The sequence below is a fragment of the Gekko japonicus genome, unplaced genomic scaffold, assembly GCF_001447785.1.
Source record: "Gekko japonicus isolate JY-2015 unplaced genomic scaffold, Gekko_japonicus_V1.1 scaffold1267, whole genome shotgun sequence".
Lineage (NCBI taxonomy): Eukaryota > Metazoa > Chordata > Lepidosauria > Squamata > Gekkonidae > Gekko > Gekko japonicus.
Genome location: NW_015165275.1, coordinates 9,053 through 26,014, shown reverse-complemented (window position 1 = coordinate 26,014; position 16,962 = coordinate 9,053). Strand labels below are relative to the sequence as shown.

At 49.5% G+C, this 16,962-nt stretch overlaps 1 protein-coding gene across 1 annotated transcript in view; it reads right to left on the bottom strand.

Moving 5' to 3' along the window:
- LOC107109581 (IgGFc-binding protein-like) overlaps positions 1 to 16,273 on the bottom strand; it is a 65,919-nt gene extending 49,646 nt beyond the window's left edge. Inside the window, exons 1-2 of the mRNA XM_015410246.1 lie at positions 15,910 to 16,273; positions 3,869 to 3,922 (exon numbers count right to left, since the gene is read on the bottom strand). Coding sequence (XP_015265732.1) covers positions 3,869 to 3,922; positions 15,910 to 16,273 — 418 coding nt within the window. The remainder of the gene's footprint in view (positions 1 to 3,868; positions 3,923 to 15,909) is intronic.
- Positions 16,274 to 16,962: the final 689 nt, after the last annotated feature.

The following is a 16,962-nucleotide window of genomic DNA, read 5'->3' as shown; positions in this document are numbered from 1 at the left end:
TTCATCATGGGCCCCCCCCCCCGTACCTCATCCGGGGGAACTGCGATCCCCCCCGCCCCCCCCCCCCGAAATGACCTCTGAATATATGCAAAATCTTCATGCCTACGAACAGACTCCAACATACCACACTGTGGTTTCCTAAGTGTTTGTTTTGCTTCTGTGGCTTTAAAAGGTTTTTAAACTTTCTTTTATGGTTGCGGGCAATGATTGGCTGGTTAGAATGTTTTTGTTTTCAGGCTTGCAAGTTTGCTGGGGCTGCCAGCTCTGGGTTGAGAAATACCTGGGGATTTTGGGGGGTGGAGCCTGAGGAGGGCGGGGTTTGGGGAGGGGAGGGGCTTCAATGGGGTATAAGGCCACAGAGTCCACCTTCCAAAGTGGCCATTTTTTTCCTAGGAGAACTGATCCCCGTCACCTGGAGAGCCACTGTAATCTCAGGAGAGCTCCAGCCTCCACCTGTAGGCTGGCAACCCTACTTACTACAGCCGACACTGCCCTGCCCCCATGATCTGAGCCCTATCGCTGCTCTTCCCTCCAGCTGAAGCAAAAATGGGTGTTCGGAAGCAACCTTGTGTAAAGCCATCACATTGCTTCTGCACCCTGAGCAGGCCTGCTCAGAGAGATGTCCCATTTTATACGATAGGGCTTACTTCCAGGAAAGAGCGTTTAGGACTGCAGCCTTGGTGCTCATGTGCAGGTTGGGGCACGGATCCGTGCTAGGGACAAGACTCAAGAGATCTATCTTCTAGAGAGCCCAGGGAGGGAGCTCAGCCTTAAAGACTGGACATTCTAATAACTCCTCACAACTGCCAGAATGACGTATGCTCAATCGTGGAAACAGGACAAAGACCCTGAAGTTGGGGATTGGATAAAGAAATTACTCTTTATGGTTGAAATGGACAAAATGACAAGGAAACTTAAGAATTTGGAGGTGGAAGAATTTCTTGAAGACTGGAAACACTTTAAAGAGTATCTTCAGAAATACTGGGATGTAAAGAACAATTTGATTTGCTTTGATAGTTACTAAAAACTGAATGATAATAGAATAAGGATAAATGTAGAAGAATATTAGTTGACATATAAGTTACCTATAGGTTGTGAATAGCAAGAAAGGGAGATATAAAGAAAATCTAAGATATGGGCTGGAGGTTGGAGCACTGTGGGAAGCCAGAAGAGAGTGGTGAATAGTAGAAAAGGATGTAGGATAACTAAATAATTTGATATATGTTTGACTTTTTATTATGTCCTAATAAATTGTTTTTTTGGGGGAAAAACATTCTAATAACTCACACCAGTAAAAATGATAAGGCAGTCTCAAAAGGGAAAGACAGGGACGGCGATCTACCTGGGATGGGAACTACCAGATGAGGAATGTTTCTGAAGGGTTGTAATGTTGCACATCCTGGACTGAGAGACTCGGCATGCCTGGACATTGGGGGGTGCTACGTCTCTAAAGCTGTTATTTCCTTGAATGGGAGTTTTCTCCTTGTCTTCACCTGGCAGCTCCCCTCTGACCCCTCCTCTCCCTCTCGCTATCTTTGTCCTCTCCCTCTTGCTATCTTTGTCCTCTCCCTCTCGCTATCTCCCTCTCCTCACATGGCCTTCCATGGAGGCACAGTGCCCTCATACTCCCACACACATGATGCCGCACAAGCTGGCCCCTTTGTGACAGGGAAAGTACTCTTTAGATTAGGCTTTCTCTTCTTTCAACTGCCACCAGAATGTGAGCTGGATCTACTTGAATAAATGGAAGTTTACCTTTTTTGCAATATACTTCTTGGGAGATTTGTTTACTGCGCTCAGTGTCACTGACTGGGCAAACTCTGCTATACTAACCAAATATCCCAATAGGACATACATAGTTCTCTATGTACAGGATGTTGTTTTATAGAAAGGATCACTCCGTGATGCTAGAATTCCGTTGAGACACCGGGATATGATCTCAACCTAGGGCTGCCAGCTCCAGTTTGGGAAATACCTGGAGATTTGGGGGTGGAGCCTGGGGAGGGCGGGGTTTGAGGAGGGGAGGGACCTCAGCAGGATATAATGCCATAGAATCCATCTGTCAGCTATGCTGCCATAGGCGTTGGGGAGTTCATTCTGTGTCTTGTTAATTGCTATTGCATTCCTATCCCTGCTGTTCTGCCTTTGCTAAAACGCTTATCTCTACAGATGTGCAGGAGGAGGTTGTATTGTCTGGAAGTCTCCTATGTACCGTGAGAGACTCCTGGTTCCCAGCTTTAGCCACTTAACAGTTTCCTAACTTGTCCCGCGCGCAGGAGGGTATCTAATTGGTCCATGCCATGGGGGGGGGTGCATACGAATACCCTATATCATATTAGGCTCTATTGGTTGCCGCCATTCTTAACAGTGCCTGTGATACTGCATCTATAGCTTTGCAATAAAAGTATAACTGTTCCTGAATGCGTGTACTTCGTTGTTAGCTGTGGGTTCTGACACCATCCTCCAAAGTCCCCATGGCTGCAACCTGGAGGTTGGCAACCCTGTCTCAAGCCCTAGCGTTTTGATAAATCCAGTAATGGCTGCAGAACAAGGTGGGCACCCACCTCTTATCAGGATCACATGGTGCCCTTTTCCCAATCAGAACTGGCTCCGGCTGCTCTTGTTGGGGAAACATAAAAGTGCTGTACGTGCCCCAGCCAGGGTTGCCAACCCCCAGGTGAGTTCCAGCCACAAACGGACCACAGTGATTCAACCAAGGTTGCACCCCACCAATGTTCATTCTTGCACAGTGGACATCGGTGTGGTGCAGTCTCCAGGTGGGCGCTAGAGATCTCTGGGGAAAGCGACTGATCTCTGGGTGTCAGGCGTCAGTTTCCCTGGAGAAAGTGCTTGTTTTGGAGGGTGGACTCTGTGGCATTATACCCAACCTCCTCTGTCCACAGGCTCCCCTCCTGAATCTCCAGAGATTTCCCAATCCAGAATTAGCCCCATTATTGACACAACACCCTCCTGACCAGCTGTGGAGTCTTGTGAGCGAAAATTCTACTGTGTGAGCTACCGGCATCAAAGTCGTGAGCGAGCGATTTGGCTGCTGCATCAGTTAGTTTGCTCTGGAGCCATCCTTCCTGAGCGAAGACAAAAATGTGTGAGCCGGAGGCTAAAAAGCTGTGAGCTGGCTCACGCTAACTCAGCTTAGAGGGAACACTGCGAGTCCTGACCAAAGGCAGGGTGCAGGAAATGATGGCATAATGGATATAGCCCACTGACCTCTAATATTTTATTTAACACATTTGTACCCCACTTTCTGCCAAATCATGACAAGTGGCTCAGCACACCATTCTCTCTTCCACTTTATTCTTTTAACTTGAGGTAAGCTGCGGTGGCTCAAGTGGTTAAGACGCTGAACTGCAGGCTGTGGAAGGCCAGTAGTTCAGCAGTTCAAGACCCGGGTGCCGCATGATGGAGTGAGCTCCCGTCTCTAGTTCCAGCTCCTGTCAACCTAGCAGTTCGAAAGCAAGAAATTGCAAGTAGGTAAATAGGTACCACTTCAGTGGGAAGGTAACAGCGTTCCATGCGCCTCGGGGTTTAGTCATGCCGGCCACATGACCACGGAAACGTCTTCGGACAGCGCTGGCTCTTCGGCTTTGAAACGGAGATGAGCACCGCAACCCTAGAGTCGGACTCGACTGGCTTTCGAGCAAGGGAACCTTTACCTTTAAGTTACGCTGAGAGGTGTGACTGGCCCAAGGTCAACCAGCAAACCGTTTTCTTACGGACCTCCCGATCGACAAAATCGCAATCGGCTGCCATTATTGCCCGGCTATATATCTGCTTGCAGCTTGCCCATCAGATTCCCCCATACCTTTTGCATTAGTAGACAATAGACCACATCCGGTTTCATACTCACCACCTAAAAGGGCCATCCCAATGCTTATCAGCAGCATCATCCTTGCCCCCATGGCTGCAGAACAAGACAAGAACATTGGTTATGGCACAGGAGTGATTACACACATGAAACAGACTTATACTGAATCAGACCTTCGGTCCATCATGATCAATATTGCCTACTCAGACTGGTAGGTGCTCTCCAGGGTCTCAGGCAGAGGTCTTTCACATCTCCTACCTGGTCCTTAACTGGAGATGCTGGGGATTGAACTTGGGACCTTCTGCATGCAAAGCAGAGGCTCTTATTAAGCCACAGCCCCTCCCCAGTAACTGACTGATTACGGATTCTACTTTTGTGCATGGTTTTGGCCAGGGCTTTTTTTATAGAAAAAGTCCAGCAGGGACTCATTAGCATAATAGGCCACACCCAGCAGCAGAAACATATTAGCATATTAGGCCACACCCTGACTGCACCACTCATTAGCATATTAAGCCGCATTCCCATGTTACCAGAAGTGTGGTTATCCAGCCACACCCACCTTTTGCTTCTTATTCTGTTTACCTTATTTGTTGTCAAAACCCAGGGCTTTTTTTTGTAGCAGGAATTCCTTTGCATATTAGGCCACACACCCTTAATGTAGCCAATTCTAATGAGTTTCTGCTGTTGGGTGTGGCTATTATGCTAATGAGTTCCTGCTGGGTGTGGCCAACTTGGGAGCCAGCCGGAACTCTGTTCCTATGCGTTCCTGCCCAAAAATAGCCCTGGTTTTGGCAATTCACTCTGGGCATGTGCAAAGTGGCACGGCATGGCTGAAATTTGCCTAGCACTGTGGGTGGCCCCTGCAGAGTATTCATTTCTGAGTAAACGTTTAAACTTAGTGTTTGGTCTTAGATGTACGCATCAGAAACTAGGCATGCATACCCCAATGAGGCATTTACCTGGATGGCCCAGACTAGCCTGATCTTGTCAGGTCTTGGAATTTAAGCAAGGTCAGCCCTGGCTAGTATTTGGATGGGAGTCCACCAGGTAGAGTTGCCAGCTCCGGGACGGGAAGTACCTGGACATTTGGGGGATGGGTGCCTGAGGACAGCAGGGTTTGGGGACAGCCCCGTAGCTAAGGAGTTTGGGTGGAGGAGCCGGGGGGGCACCAGCCAATCAAAGTTAATTAAATTAACTTTGATTTAGTTGCTGGGACTCCTAAGGCAGCCCTGGCTGTAACCGAGGGGGGAGGAGAGCGCCGCCACCAACAGCAGGGACAGCCCTGGCACCGCGAACGAGCCCTCGGGTCTTGCGGGCGCGCCGGGGTGCTCTCTCTCCACGTCTCTTGGTGACTGGCCATCAGTGAGTGCCCTGCCGAGCTTCTCCGCCTCCCTCCCTCTCCGGGTGGACATGGACAGACAAGGAGGCAGCTCCCCAGACAGCTGCCTCGCCTGGGACGCCTCGCCCCCACCAGGGGACTCCAGCTGCTGACTCCATTGGGCAGCCGCTGGTGCCTCCCACTTTGCGTGACGCTCCCGGGTCGCTGAGGGGTTGTTCTTTTTTCCTTCTTCTTTGAGGGTCGGTGCATATGGGGTGGCAGGGGTGGGAGGGCAGGTCTGGCCCAGAGTAAATGGAGGAGTTTCTTCCGTCTGCTTTTCATTGCACGACGGGTCGTTTGCTTGGTTGCACTTGATTTTTATTTATTTTTTTAGGGAGGCAGGCACCTAGGAGCAGCAGTAGGCAGCGTGGAGTCACCAGCTGTTGGGCTGAGGGCAGCGACGGGGGGAGGGGGAGCCGAGGATTGGAGAGGGGCCCATAAAAACCGTGGAGGGCGGGGCCCATGGGCCCCGTGGGCACTACGGGCCTGTTTGGGGAGGGGAGGGACTTCAGTGGGGTATAATGCCACAGAGTCCACCTTCCAAAGCAGCCATTTTCTCCAGGTGAACTGATCTCTGTCGCCTGGAGATCAGTTGTCATACAGGAGCTCTCCAGCCACCACCTGGAAATGGGCAACCCTACCAGCAGGGGAGTCCAGGGTTGCTACACAGAGGCAGGCAATGGGCAAACTGCCTCTAAACATCTCTTGTCTTGAAAGCCCCATGAGGGGTCGCCATAAGCCAGGTGCAACTTGATGGCACTTTCCACCACCACCACCACCCCGATAAGAGAGACCCCCTTTTTTTACTCTGAGATAAAACTCTGCATTAGAACAAGTAGTACATGTAGTGACCCTCAGGGACACCAAATCGCTCACTCACAACTTTAATGCCAGTAGCTCACAAAGTAGAATTTTTGCTCACAAGACTCCACAGCTTAGAGGGAACATTGACCACCACTACCCCGATAAAAGAGACCCCCTTTTTTGAATCTGAGATAAAGCTCTGCATTACAAAACGTAGCATATGAAGTGACCCTCAGGGACAGTCTATAGCAGTTTAGCACAGTTATCGTTCATGAATCCCATCCCCAAGTCCATATTCAAGCACATTCTATGCAAACAAAAAAATATTTTTGAACTCTCAGATATTCAGTTAACCTGTTTTCAAATATCTATCTGAACTTGATAGAACAATAATCTGATCAACAAACAAATCTGACCCCCTTCACAAATGTGCATCACGGACTGGGTCATAATTCCATCTTTTGGAAGGCAGGAAGAAAAGGACGATATCTAAATGTTGGTGAGTTTTTCATTTTTCCAGATTGTTGAATTGCTCCTACAATTTATTTCTGATGTTCCATTCCAGTGTCCCACTAGTGTATGCAAGACAGTCATGTTGGCCAGTGGCAAACCCATCATCTTCGTGTGCAGGTGTCCCACAAAATGAAAAAAGACCCGCGGCTTATGTATCTTTTAGTATGAAATGGCTTTATCCAAGAGGGCGTTTGCTGTGTCCCACGTATGCATCATCAGGAAAATAATGTAATTTTTCTTCTTCTGAATGATTGGGCTGTGTCCAGAGCAATTTTTTTAAATGGCAGAATGGAATGTCTGGGCCAGTGTGCATTTGTACAGCTTTGGCTAGTTCATCAAATGCATCCGTTCCTGGTTCAATCAGATCTAGCCACAGTGATCCATGCCTTAGTTACATATAGACTAGACTACTGCAATGCACTCTACTTGGGGCTACCCTTGAAGAGTGTTTGGGAGTTGCAGCTAGTGCAGAATGCTGCAGCTAGACTGTGTGCCAGGGCCAGTTATTGGTAGCTTGTGACCCCAATACTACAGCAATTACACTGTCCACCAATCCACTCCTGAACCCAATTCAAGGTGTTGGTATTGACCAATTCGAGGTGTTGGTCCTCTCCATGACTTGGGAAAGGGGTATCAGAAGGACTATCTTCTCCCTTATGTTCCTGCCTGGGAATTAAGAACACAGGGAGACACCTTCCTGACTGTTCTGTCAATCAAAGTAGCTCCTTTGGAGGGTACACAAGAGAGGGCCTTTTCAGTGGCAGCCCCACAATTATGGAACAAACTCCCCAGGGAGGAGCGCCTGGCCCCCTCCCTTTTCAGTCCTTAGGAGGCAGTAGAAGATGGTTTTATTTATTCGATTAATTTACTAGCAGTCCTAAACTGTGATTTTAAATTTTGGCTTGTATACATTTTATTTTATGTATTTTATCTGTATTGTACACTGACTTGAACCTAGCAGTTCGAAAGCAAGAAATTGCAAGTAGATAAATAGGGACCACTTCGGTGGGAAGGTAACAGCGTTCCGTGCACCTTGGTGTTTAGTCATGCCGGCCACATGACCACGGAAATGTCTTCGGACAGCGCTGGCTCTTCGGCTTTGAAACGGAGATGAGCACCGCAACCCTAGAGTCGGATTCGAGCAAGGGAACCTTTACCTTTACCTTTAAACTGACTTGAACTCCATATGGAAGTGGCTAATGAATATTTTACATAACAACACCTTTCCTGCCTCTCTTTTCCCACTGCAGCCCAACGATCTCCACAAAATGCTGCTTCTGGGGGACAGAGCCGGTGTGGTCTACAGGTTAAGAGTGCTGAACTAGTATCTGGAAGACCCAGGTTCAAATCCCCACTTGTGCGATGAAAGCTTTCTGGTTGACCTCGGGCCAGTCACACACTCTCTCAGCCTAACCTACCCCACAGGGTTGTTGTGAGGATAAAATGGAGGAGAGGAGAACGATGTAAGCTGTTTTGAATCCCCATTGGGGAGAAAGGTGGGGTACAGATTAATTAAATACAATGGGGGGGCCCCTAAAGAACGACATGAGGAAGCCTACAGCAGGAAGGAGGAATTGGTGGAAACTGAGAATCTAGTCCAGCTCCAACCCCGTTTTTACCCATCTGCCATATTGATGTAGATGCCATCCATTAAAACTCAAATAATCTATCATTATTTAATATCATTCTTTAATCTGATCAAGCAAGGGCTTCGAGCCTTCCACTCCGGCACACCCTAATGACAGAGGCAGCAATCAAAAAAGATCACACTTACCTGCTGGGAGCACCTGCCTATCTCAACACCCAGCTGGCAGGGTTTATATAGCAGGGAGTCCCCAACCTGTTCAGGTGGCTCAGACAGGTATATCGGAAGACTGAGTCATCGCTTCCTGAAGGAGGGCCCCCAAGTGTGGAGCTGGGTCAATGCAAATTCAGCTCTCCTTTCCGGGAAAGTGTTTTGAACTGCTCAAGAATGGGTCAGCAAATAACACATCAGTTTACACACCAGGTTCCAGCACAGGCAGATGGAGAAAGATTTCCCCCCCCAGTGAATTTGGAATTTTCCTCCCCAATAGGATTCTAGTTCTTCTCTTGAGGCCTTCTTCTGTGTAGAAGTAAATCCCGCCATGTTCCATGGGGCTTACTCCAAGGCAGGCACGTCTGTGACCAAGGCGGTCGTCATTGCAAAATGTCCCCAGAAGTAACTCCACGAAAGCACTGAGAGCAAACAAATGTTGGTAATAGAGACTGGGAGGTGGGGGTGGATAAGGAAGGTGAATTGGGGAAACTGAGCTGTGGAGAACAGTCCCTTTGCAGGGAAACTGTTCCAGAAATGAACTGGATATCCTGTATTCTTAGAACTGTTCAAGGCAAATATGAGATGCCCAGCCTTTTGTTTGTCTCAGAATCATAATCTTGTATGGTATATTAGGAGAAAATCAGTGGTAGGAGGAACTTAATATATATCCCCCAGCTTCCAATATCCCCCTAGCTGTCTCTTTTAGCCACTTCCCCCCAGACTAAGCTCCAAGAATGGAACTAAATCCAGTGGGGGGGGGGGACTGAGAGGTGTGGGGAGCAATGCTCCCTCTAAGCTGTGGAGTCTTGTGAGTAAAAATTCCACTTTGTGCGCTACTGGCATTAACTTTATGAGCGAGCGATTTGGCTACTGCATAAATCAGTTTGCTCTGGAGCCATCCTTCCTGAGCTAAGACAAAAATCTGTGAGCTGGAGGCTAGAAAACTGTGAGCTAGCTCACACTAACTCAGCTTAGAGGGAACACTGGTGGGGAGGTTTAACCACTCACCAGTTCTCCATCATACATGCCTCCATTTATTGTTGTTGTTGTTGTCAAGTCACAGCTGACTTATGGCAACCCTGTAGGGTTTTCAAGGCAAGAAAGGAACAGAGGAGGTTTGCCATTGCCTGCCTCTGCATAGCAACCCTCGACTTCCTTGATAGCCTCCCATCCAACTACCAGGGCCAACTCTGCTTAGCTTACGAGAGCTGGCAAGATCAGGCTAGCCCCGGCTATTCATGCCAAGGATAATGTGTCCTCCTAGCTCAAGACAAATACAGTTCTGAAAACTGGATGCTCTCTGTGTGAGCACATGCCCTGCAGCATGAGAAGCCGATAAGAGGCTTCCTCCATTCTGCTGTAAGAGTCAGATCGCTCTTCTTCATCGCCAGTGCTGCTTCTCTCTTCGCAGCAGACTCAGCTCTAGTGATGAGGTCACCACAAGGATATCTGTGGGGTTGGGTGAGAGAGAGGTCATCAGGGTTGCCATAGACACATGAAGCTGCCTTAATCCTGATTATCTGATGGAGGGAGCTTTGGCCCTTTCCGCACTTGGACCTCACCCCCGAGTTTTTTCTGTGTCTCGCAGTCTTTACCTTGCAGTTATCTCTGTTTAATCTGTTGCTTTCTGCGCTCATTTCGTCTTGCCTGCCCTAGGTTATAAATTCTGCATTGCGAACAGGGCATTTGTCCTAGGAATGGCAGGAAAGGGGCAGGGAGGATTGGAACCGAGTTAAAAATTCTACATTTAAATCTGCACCAGTGAAGTGTAGTGGGTTAAACACATGAAAGAACCACAGAGACTGATGTTGCAATCAGCATGGTTTACTGGTACACACAAAGACAAAAGACAAATGACCGGCTGGCCAACTATATACATACCTAGGGACACACCCATAGGTCCCATGGTGGGTTTAAATCTCCCGCCACGGTCCCATTGGTCCCCCAGTGGAGAGACCAGGAGCCTAGTCCCCATTGTTACTCCAGAGTCAAGCTCTGGAGTGTTCGCTGGGCCCTGGTGGCGGTCAGCGGACACAACAACCAGGGCCACTCCGGATTGAGGGAAAGCCCGCAGCAAAACAGGATCCATATACCCCGGGGCAATGGTGTTCTGAACCTGGGGTGACCACAGTGTAATGCAGAATTGACCCAAAAAGGGGGGATAAAAAGAAGGGTAAACTCAAGTGTAGTGCAGAATAGCTAGTAGGAGAAAACACTGAACCAGGATGAAAGGCCTAATGCAGAAAGGGCCTTTGACTTCTGAAAGCTCATACCCCGAAAATCTTGTTGGTTCCTCAGGTGCCACTGGGATCAAATCTACCTGTTCTACATGCAGACCCTCTAGAATCAACCTGCAGACCCTCTAGAATCAACCTGAGTTGGACTCTTTGTCTGTCAAGGTCCCTGTTGTCTACTCTGACTGGCAGCAGCTTTCCAGGGTCTCATGTGAAGGGGCTTCACATCGCAGACAACCTGATCCTTTCACCAGGAAATACTGGGGACTGAAGCTGGGATCTTCTGCATGCAGAGCAGAGGATGTTCCACTGATAGACACATTCCTGTGTACAGAACAAGACTGCCAGTGCTTGCATTGTGCAAGCCTCTAGGTTTTGCCAGCCTCCAGGTGAGGCCTGCAGATCTCCTGGAATTACAACTGATCTTAGGGTTGTCAGGTGTGTTCCCCCCCCCCAGCAACTGGGGGGGGGACCGTCTCCAGATGACAGAGTCCAGTCGCCCTGGAGAAATGGCTGCTTTGGAAGGCAGACTCCATGGCATTATACCCTGCTGAGGTCTCTCCTCTCCCTCAACCCTGACCTCCCTAGGTTCCATCTGCAAATCACTTGGAATTTTCCAGTCCAGAGTTGGCAACTCTAGTAGCAACCCCCAAGCCAGGCCATGTTTTGGTCATTGTATGCAGCTGGAGGGTATGCCAGCCTCCAAGGAGAACCTGGCGATCCCCCCTGGAATTACAGTTCATCTCCAGGCTACAGAAAACAGTTCCCCTGGAGAAAATGGATGCTTTGGAGGGTGGGCTCTATGGCATTGTACCCCACTGAGGTCCCTGCCCTCCCCAGGCTCCACCCACCAAATCTCCAGCTAGGGATGCCAGCCTCCAGGTGGGACCCGCAGTGTTCCCTCTAAGGTGTGTTAGTGTGAGCTCGCTCACAGTTTTTTTAGCCTCCGGCTCTCACTTCTTTGTCTTAGCTCAGGAAGGATGGCTCCAGAGCTCACTAATTGATGCAGTAGCCCAATTGCTCGCTCACAACTTGAATGCCAGTGGCTCACAAAGTAGAGTTTTTGCTCACAAGACTCCATGACCTAGAGGGAGCATTGGACCTGGGGATTCCCTCCAGAATCACACCTTATCTGCAGACTACAGAGATCTGTTCTTCTCCTGGAGAAAATGGATGCTTTGGAGAGGGGACTCTGTGGGATTGTAGCACACTCAGGTCCCTGACTCCCCCAGGCTTCAGCCCTGATGCTCCAAGAATTTGTCCACCTGGATCTGGCAACCCTACCCAGCCTAGGGTTGCCAGGTCAAGGTTGGAAAATACCTGGAGACTTTTGGGGGTGGATCTGGGAGAGGGCGGCGTTTGGGGAGGGGAGGGGTGGAGCCTCAGCGTGGTACAATGCCATAGAGTCCACCCTTCAATGCAGCCATTTTCTCCAGGGGAGCTGATCTCTGTCAGCTGGAGATCAGCTGTAAAAGCGGGAGATCCCCAGGCCCCACCTGGAGGCTGGCAACCCTAACCCAGCCACCACCTGCCGGTGGCCGGGGGAGACCTGCAACCCGAGGGAGAGATAAGCCTCTTCCGAAGCCTGCTTCATTTCCTCTGTCCACCTCCCTTTCCCCCTTCCTCCAGCCTCCCTGTCCTTCCCCTGCCACCCAACAATACCACACCTCTTGGTCTAACATTTGTCAGAACCGGGCCCAAGAGTTTGCTGAGCTCTCGTGTCAATATTTGTGTCCTTGTTTCACATGGGGTGGGATGGGAAAGGATCCTATTAGTCATGGTTCCTTGATGCACTGTTGACTGAAACCATGTACGGATAGGGGGATTAAGTGGTCTGACGCCACCTCCCCAGCCCTCCTCACATACAGCTAGAGTTGCCAGCTTCCAGGTGGGGCCTGGAGATCTTCTGGAATTACATCTGATCTCCAGACTTCAGAGAGCAGTTCCCCTGGAGGAAACAGCTGCTTTAGACGGAGGGATCTTTGGTGTGATAAACTGCTGAGATCCCTCTCCTCCCTAAGCCCCACCACCCCTCAAACTCCACCCTCCAAATCTCCAGGAATTTCCCAACCCAGAGCTGGCGACCCTACACAGCACATAGTGTTGCAGGCTCCAGGTTGGGAAATTCCTGGAGATTTGGGGGGTAGAGCTAGGAAGGGTGGAGTTTGGGGAGGGGAGGGGCCTCAGCCGAGTTTAATGCCATAGAGGCCACCTTCTAAAACAGCCATTTTCTCCAGCGTGTCAGCTAAGCTGCCATGGGTGTGGAGATGTTTTCTAATTGCTTTGCATTCCTTCCCATGCGCTTAATTGCTTCACAGCTGCAACGCTTATCTGTAAAGTGTTACTGGAGGAGATTGTGGTGTCTACCTTCCGTGGGAGCTTCTTCGTTCCCAGCTTCGCAACCGTTAGAGAGTCTTGCCATCTCCCGCGCGCGGGAGTCCACCTAATTGGGTATTGCTGGGGGGGGGCGCATACGAATGCCCTATATCCTATTATGCGCACAGGTAGCCCGCCATTCCTAACAGCGTTCATGTTATTGCATCTATGGCTTTTCAATAAAAGTAAAACCTTCCTGGAAGCGTGTACTTCGTTGTTTTGCTGTGGGTCCTGACACAGAGGAATGAATCTCCATAGCTTGGAGACCAGTCAGAATTCCATGAGATCTCCAGCCACCACCTGGAGATTGGCAACACTGAGACCACGCTGGCTGCTGGTGCACGGCTAGCCAGCTTTTAACTTAGTATGTTAAGAAGATGAGCAGGCACCATAGAGTAAATGGTAAACTGCAGCCCAAGTGGGCCAGTTTCCGGTGGCCCACCTAGAGGCTCATGGTGGCTGAGATTCTTGGAAAGGATGCTGGGATATCTCTCAGGGTTGATGTGAGGATAAAATGGAGGAGGGGTGGATCTCTGGGGCTGGCTAGGGTTGCCAGCTTTTAAACAGGTCCCTCTAGCTGTCCTTTTAATATCATTCTGAGCAGCAAGCGATTAGCAGATGATGTTAATTAACTTTGTGCCATGAAAAGCCATTGCCGTTCATTAAACCTCTATTAAGGGACATGACATATGTTTTTCACCTGTTCATCTGGCAACCTCAGCTGCTGCAATGGCAGGAGGGTGGGGGGATCCGAATGGAGGCCTTGCTCCGAATGGCTCTCCTCTTTCACAAAGCACCTCAGTGCATCTGCCTCTTGCATTCTGGCCCCACTGGTGGACCTCCTGATGGCACTGGTATTTCTGGCCACTGTGTGATACAGAGTGTTGGACTGGATGGGCCTTTGGCCTGATCCAACATTGGCATCTCTTATGTTCTTTTGTTCTTATTCTCATCCCGCCGCTTCTCCAACGAAGTCAGGTTGCTGTACACGGCTCTCTCCCATCCTCTATTTTGTCCTCACGAGAGCCCTGTAAAATGGAACGGATTAGGCTGAGAGAAAAGGACGAGCCCAAGATCAAGCAGCAGAGTTTTATGTCCCGCTTTTCTCTAAATTAAGGAGTCTCGAAGCAGTTTACAATCTTGTGAGGTATGTGGGGCAGAGAGAGTTCTGACTGGCCCAAGGTCACCCAGCTAGGGTTTCCACAGGTCCTCCATGGCCACCGGTGGGGGATGGAGGGGGAGGGTGGCCAGATCCAGATAGGGGAACTCCTGGATATTTGGAAATGTAGCCTGGGGAAGTCAGGGACCTGGGGTACAGTGCCATAGAGTCCACCCTCCAAAGGATCCATCGTGTGCAGTTCTGGAGACCTCACTTCAAAAAGGATGTGGACATAATGGAGTGGGTGCAGAGGAGAGCAACGAGGATGATCAGGGGCCTGGAGACCAAGCCCTCTGAGGAAGACTGAGGGACTTGGGAGTGTTCAGTCTGGAGAAGAGGAGGCTGAGAGGGGCAATGATTGCTCTCTTGAAGTATCTGAAGGGCTGGACTAGGGCAGGAGGGCAGGGAGCTGTTCCTGTTGGGAGCAGAGGATAGGTCTCGCAAGGGGCGGGAAGGTATCGGCTGGATCTTAGGAAAAACCTTTTGACAGTAAGAGTTGTGCAACAGTGGGATCAGCTGCCTAGGGAGGTGGTGAGCTCCCCCTCACTGGCAGTCTTTAAGCAGAGGCTGGACAAAGACTTGTCAGGAATGCTCTAGGCTGATCCTGCATTGGGCAGGGGGCTGGACTAGATGAAGAAGAAGAGAGAAGAAGAAGAGATTGGATTTATACCCCACCCTTCACTCGGAGTCTCAGAGCGGCTTACAAACTGCTTTCCCTTCCCCTCCCCACAACAGACACCCTGTGAGGTGGGTGGGGGCTGAGAGAACTCTGACACAAACTGCTCTTTTTCCAGGACAGCTGTGCCAGAGCTTGTGACTGACCCAAGGTCACATCAGCAGGTGCAAGTGGAGGAGTGGGGAATCAAACCCGGTTCTCCCAGATTAGAGTCCGCGCACTTAACCACTACACCAAACTGGCTGTATGGCCCCTTCCAACACTGTGATTCTGTGATTTTCTCCAGGGGAACTGATCTCTGTAGTGTGGAGATGAGCTGAATTCTGAGGGATCTCAAGGTCCCTCCCGGAGGTTGGCATCCCTACTGGCCCAGCAGGCTTCCTGTGGAGGAGGGCCTGGTTCTAGAGTCCATTGCTCTTAACAACTACCCGATGCTGGCTCTCAACCAGTAAGCTTCCTGACAGCCAGTGTGGTGTCAGACTAGGATGTGAGAGACTCAGGACTGAATCCCCACTCTGCTGTGGAAGCTGTGCACCACGTACGCAATGACCGTCCCATGAACTTAAGGCAGGCATCAAATCTGCATACAAACATTCACACAAACAAGCAAGCAGGGTAAAAAGCCCTCTCTCCGTCAATCCATCCTTTTCCCTAGGAAAAACTTCCCACTGGAAGTACACTTAGACCTGACACAGTGCAGTGTTTAGGGTGTCGGATTAGGATCTGGGAGACCCAGGTTCGAATCCCCCACTCTGCCATGGAAGCTCACTGGGAGACCTCAGGCCAGTCACACACTCTCAGCCGAACCAACTTCACATCCTTGCTGTGCCGATAAAATGGGACAGAAAAGAATGATGTAAGCTTCCCTCCACTGGGAAGGAAGGTGGGCTAAAAATGTATAAACACAGGTTTAGGGAATTCCTGAAGATTTAGGGGTGGAGCCTGGGGGGCGTGGAGTTTGGGTTGTTGGAATACGCAAGGTCTATAGTGCAGCCTGAAGATCATCCTTCAGGGGGACAGCTGAAGGACTTGTAGTTAGCAAACTCTCATGGTTATACTGCTTTCTGCTTTGGGGAAAGAAAGTGATATTTATCTTGGGCTTCTTGCTGATTTCAGCATTTCTGGTCTTGACTTTATAAACTCACAGAATTCTTCACAGGGCATCCTGAAATTCAGTTTCACTTGGAGTTCTGCTTTGACAAGGCTATCACTCAGCCGGTTTCTTTCCTTGCTCCAGAGCTGCATCATTAAGTTGAAGACCCTATCACAGTAGGCACTGGAGACAGGGGTAGACAGTGCAAAAGAGACCAACTTCAACAGATGGCTGTCCCCAGTGTATGGAATGCGCCTGAACATCTTTAACCAACTCTGGTCTATCTTCTCTTCGTATGAGAAGATCTCTCTTTGGCATTCTGACACAATGCAGAAATCGTCGAACAGCTTGTCAATGTCTATTACATCAGGACCAAAATTGAGGGCTTTGACAGGACTCTCTAATGGATCCCACATCACAGGACTGTCAAGCGAGAGCAGTGCCACGTCTTGTCAAAATTATTCCATTTCTCAAGGTAGTCAGGGCACCTTGAGAGTGTCTGGTCTGCTTCTGTTTGGAATTTTGCCCTTTGAGATGCAGAGATGTTGACTAAAATGGCCGTAGCAGGTCTTCCACGGAACTGTTTCTGTTGCCTCTCCTTAGGTTTTTCACAGAAGTCATCCAGGATTTTGTGGAGTTCTGTGCAACTAACATTAACACTTTCAAGTTTTTCGCAATGGGATTGAACAATGCCGTCAAATTGTGTAAGAAGTACATCTAACACAGTGGAAGAGATGGGTCCTCTTCTGGACGGAGTCCTTCCCACACAATTTTTTCACATTCTTCTGCCCCACATGACAGGAAGTATGCCCTCAGCGCAGGCCAGCACTGAAGAACCCGTTCAACAGCAGGCATAACTGACAACCACCACGCTGGACCATGCCGAATCAGATCTCTATACTCTGTATCTACAAACTCAAAGAAGGACCTCAAGGACTCTGTACTTTTGGCTGAGCATACTGCATATTTGTGTGACAAAGACTTCTACATTAAAACTCAGTGCTCTCTTCCCATTTCACAGCAGTTGTGAACAGGGTTCCCTCTAAGCTGAGTTAGTGTGAGCTAGCTCATAGTTTTTTAGCCTCCGGCTCACACATTTTTGTCT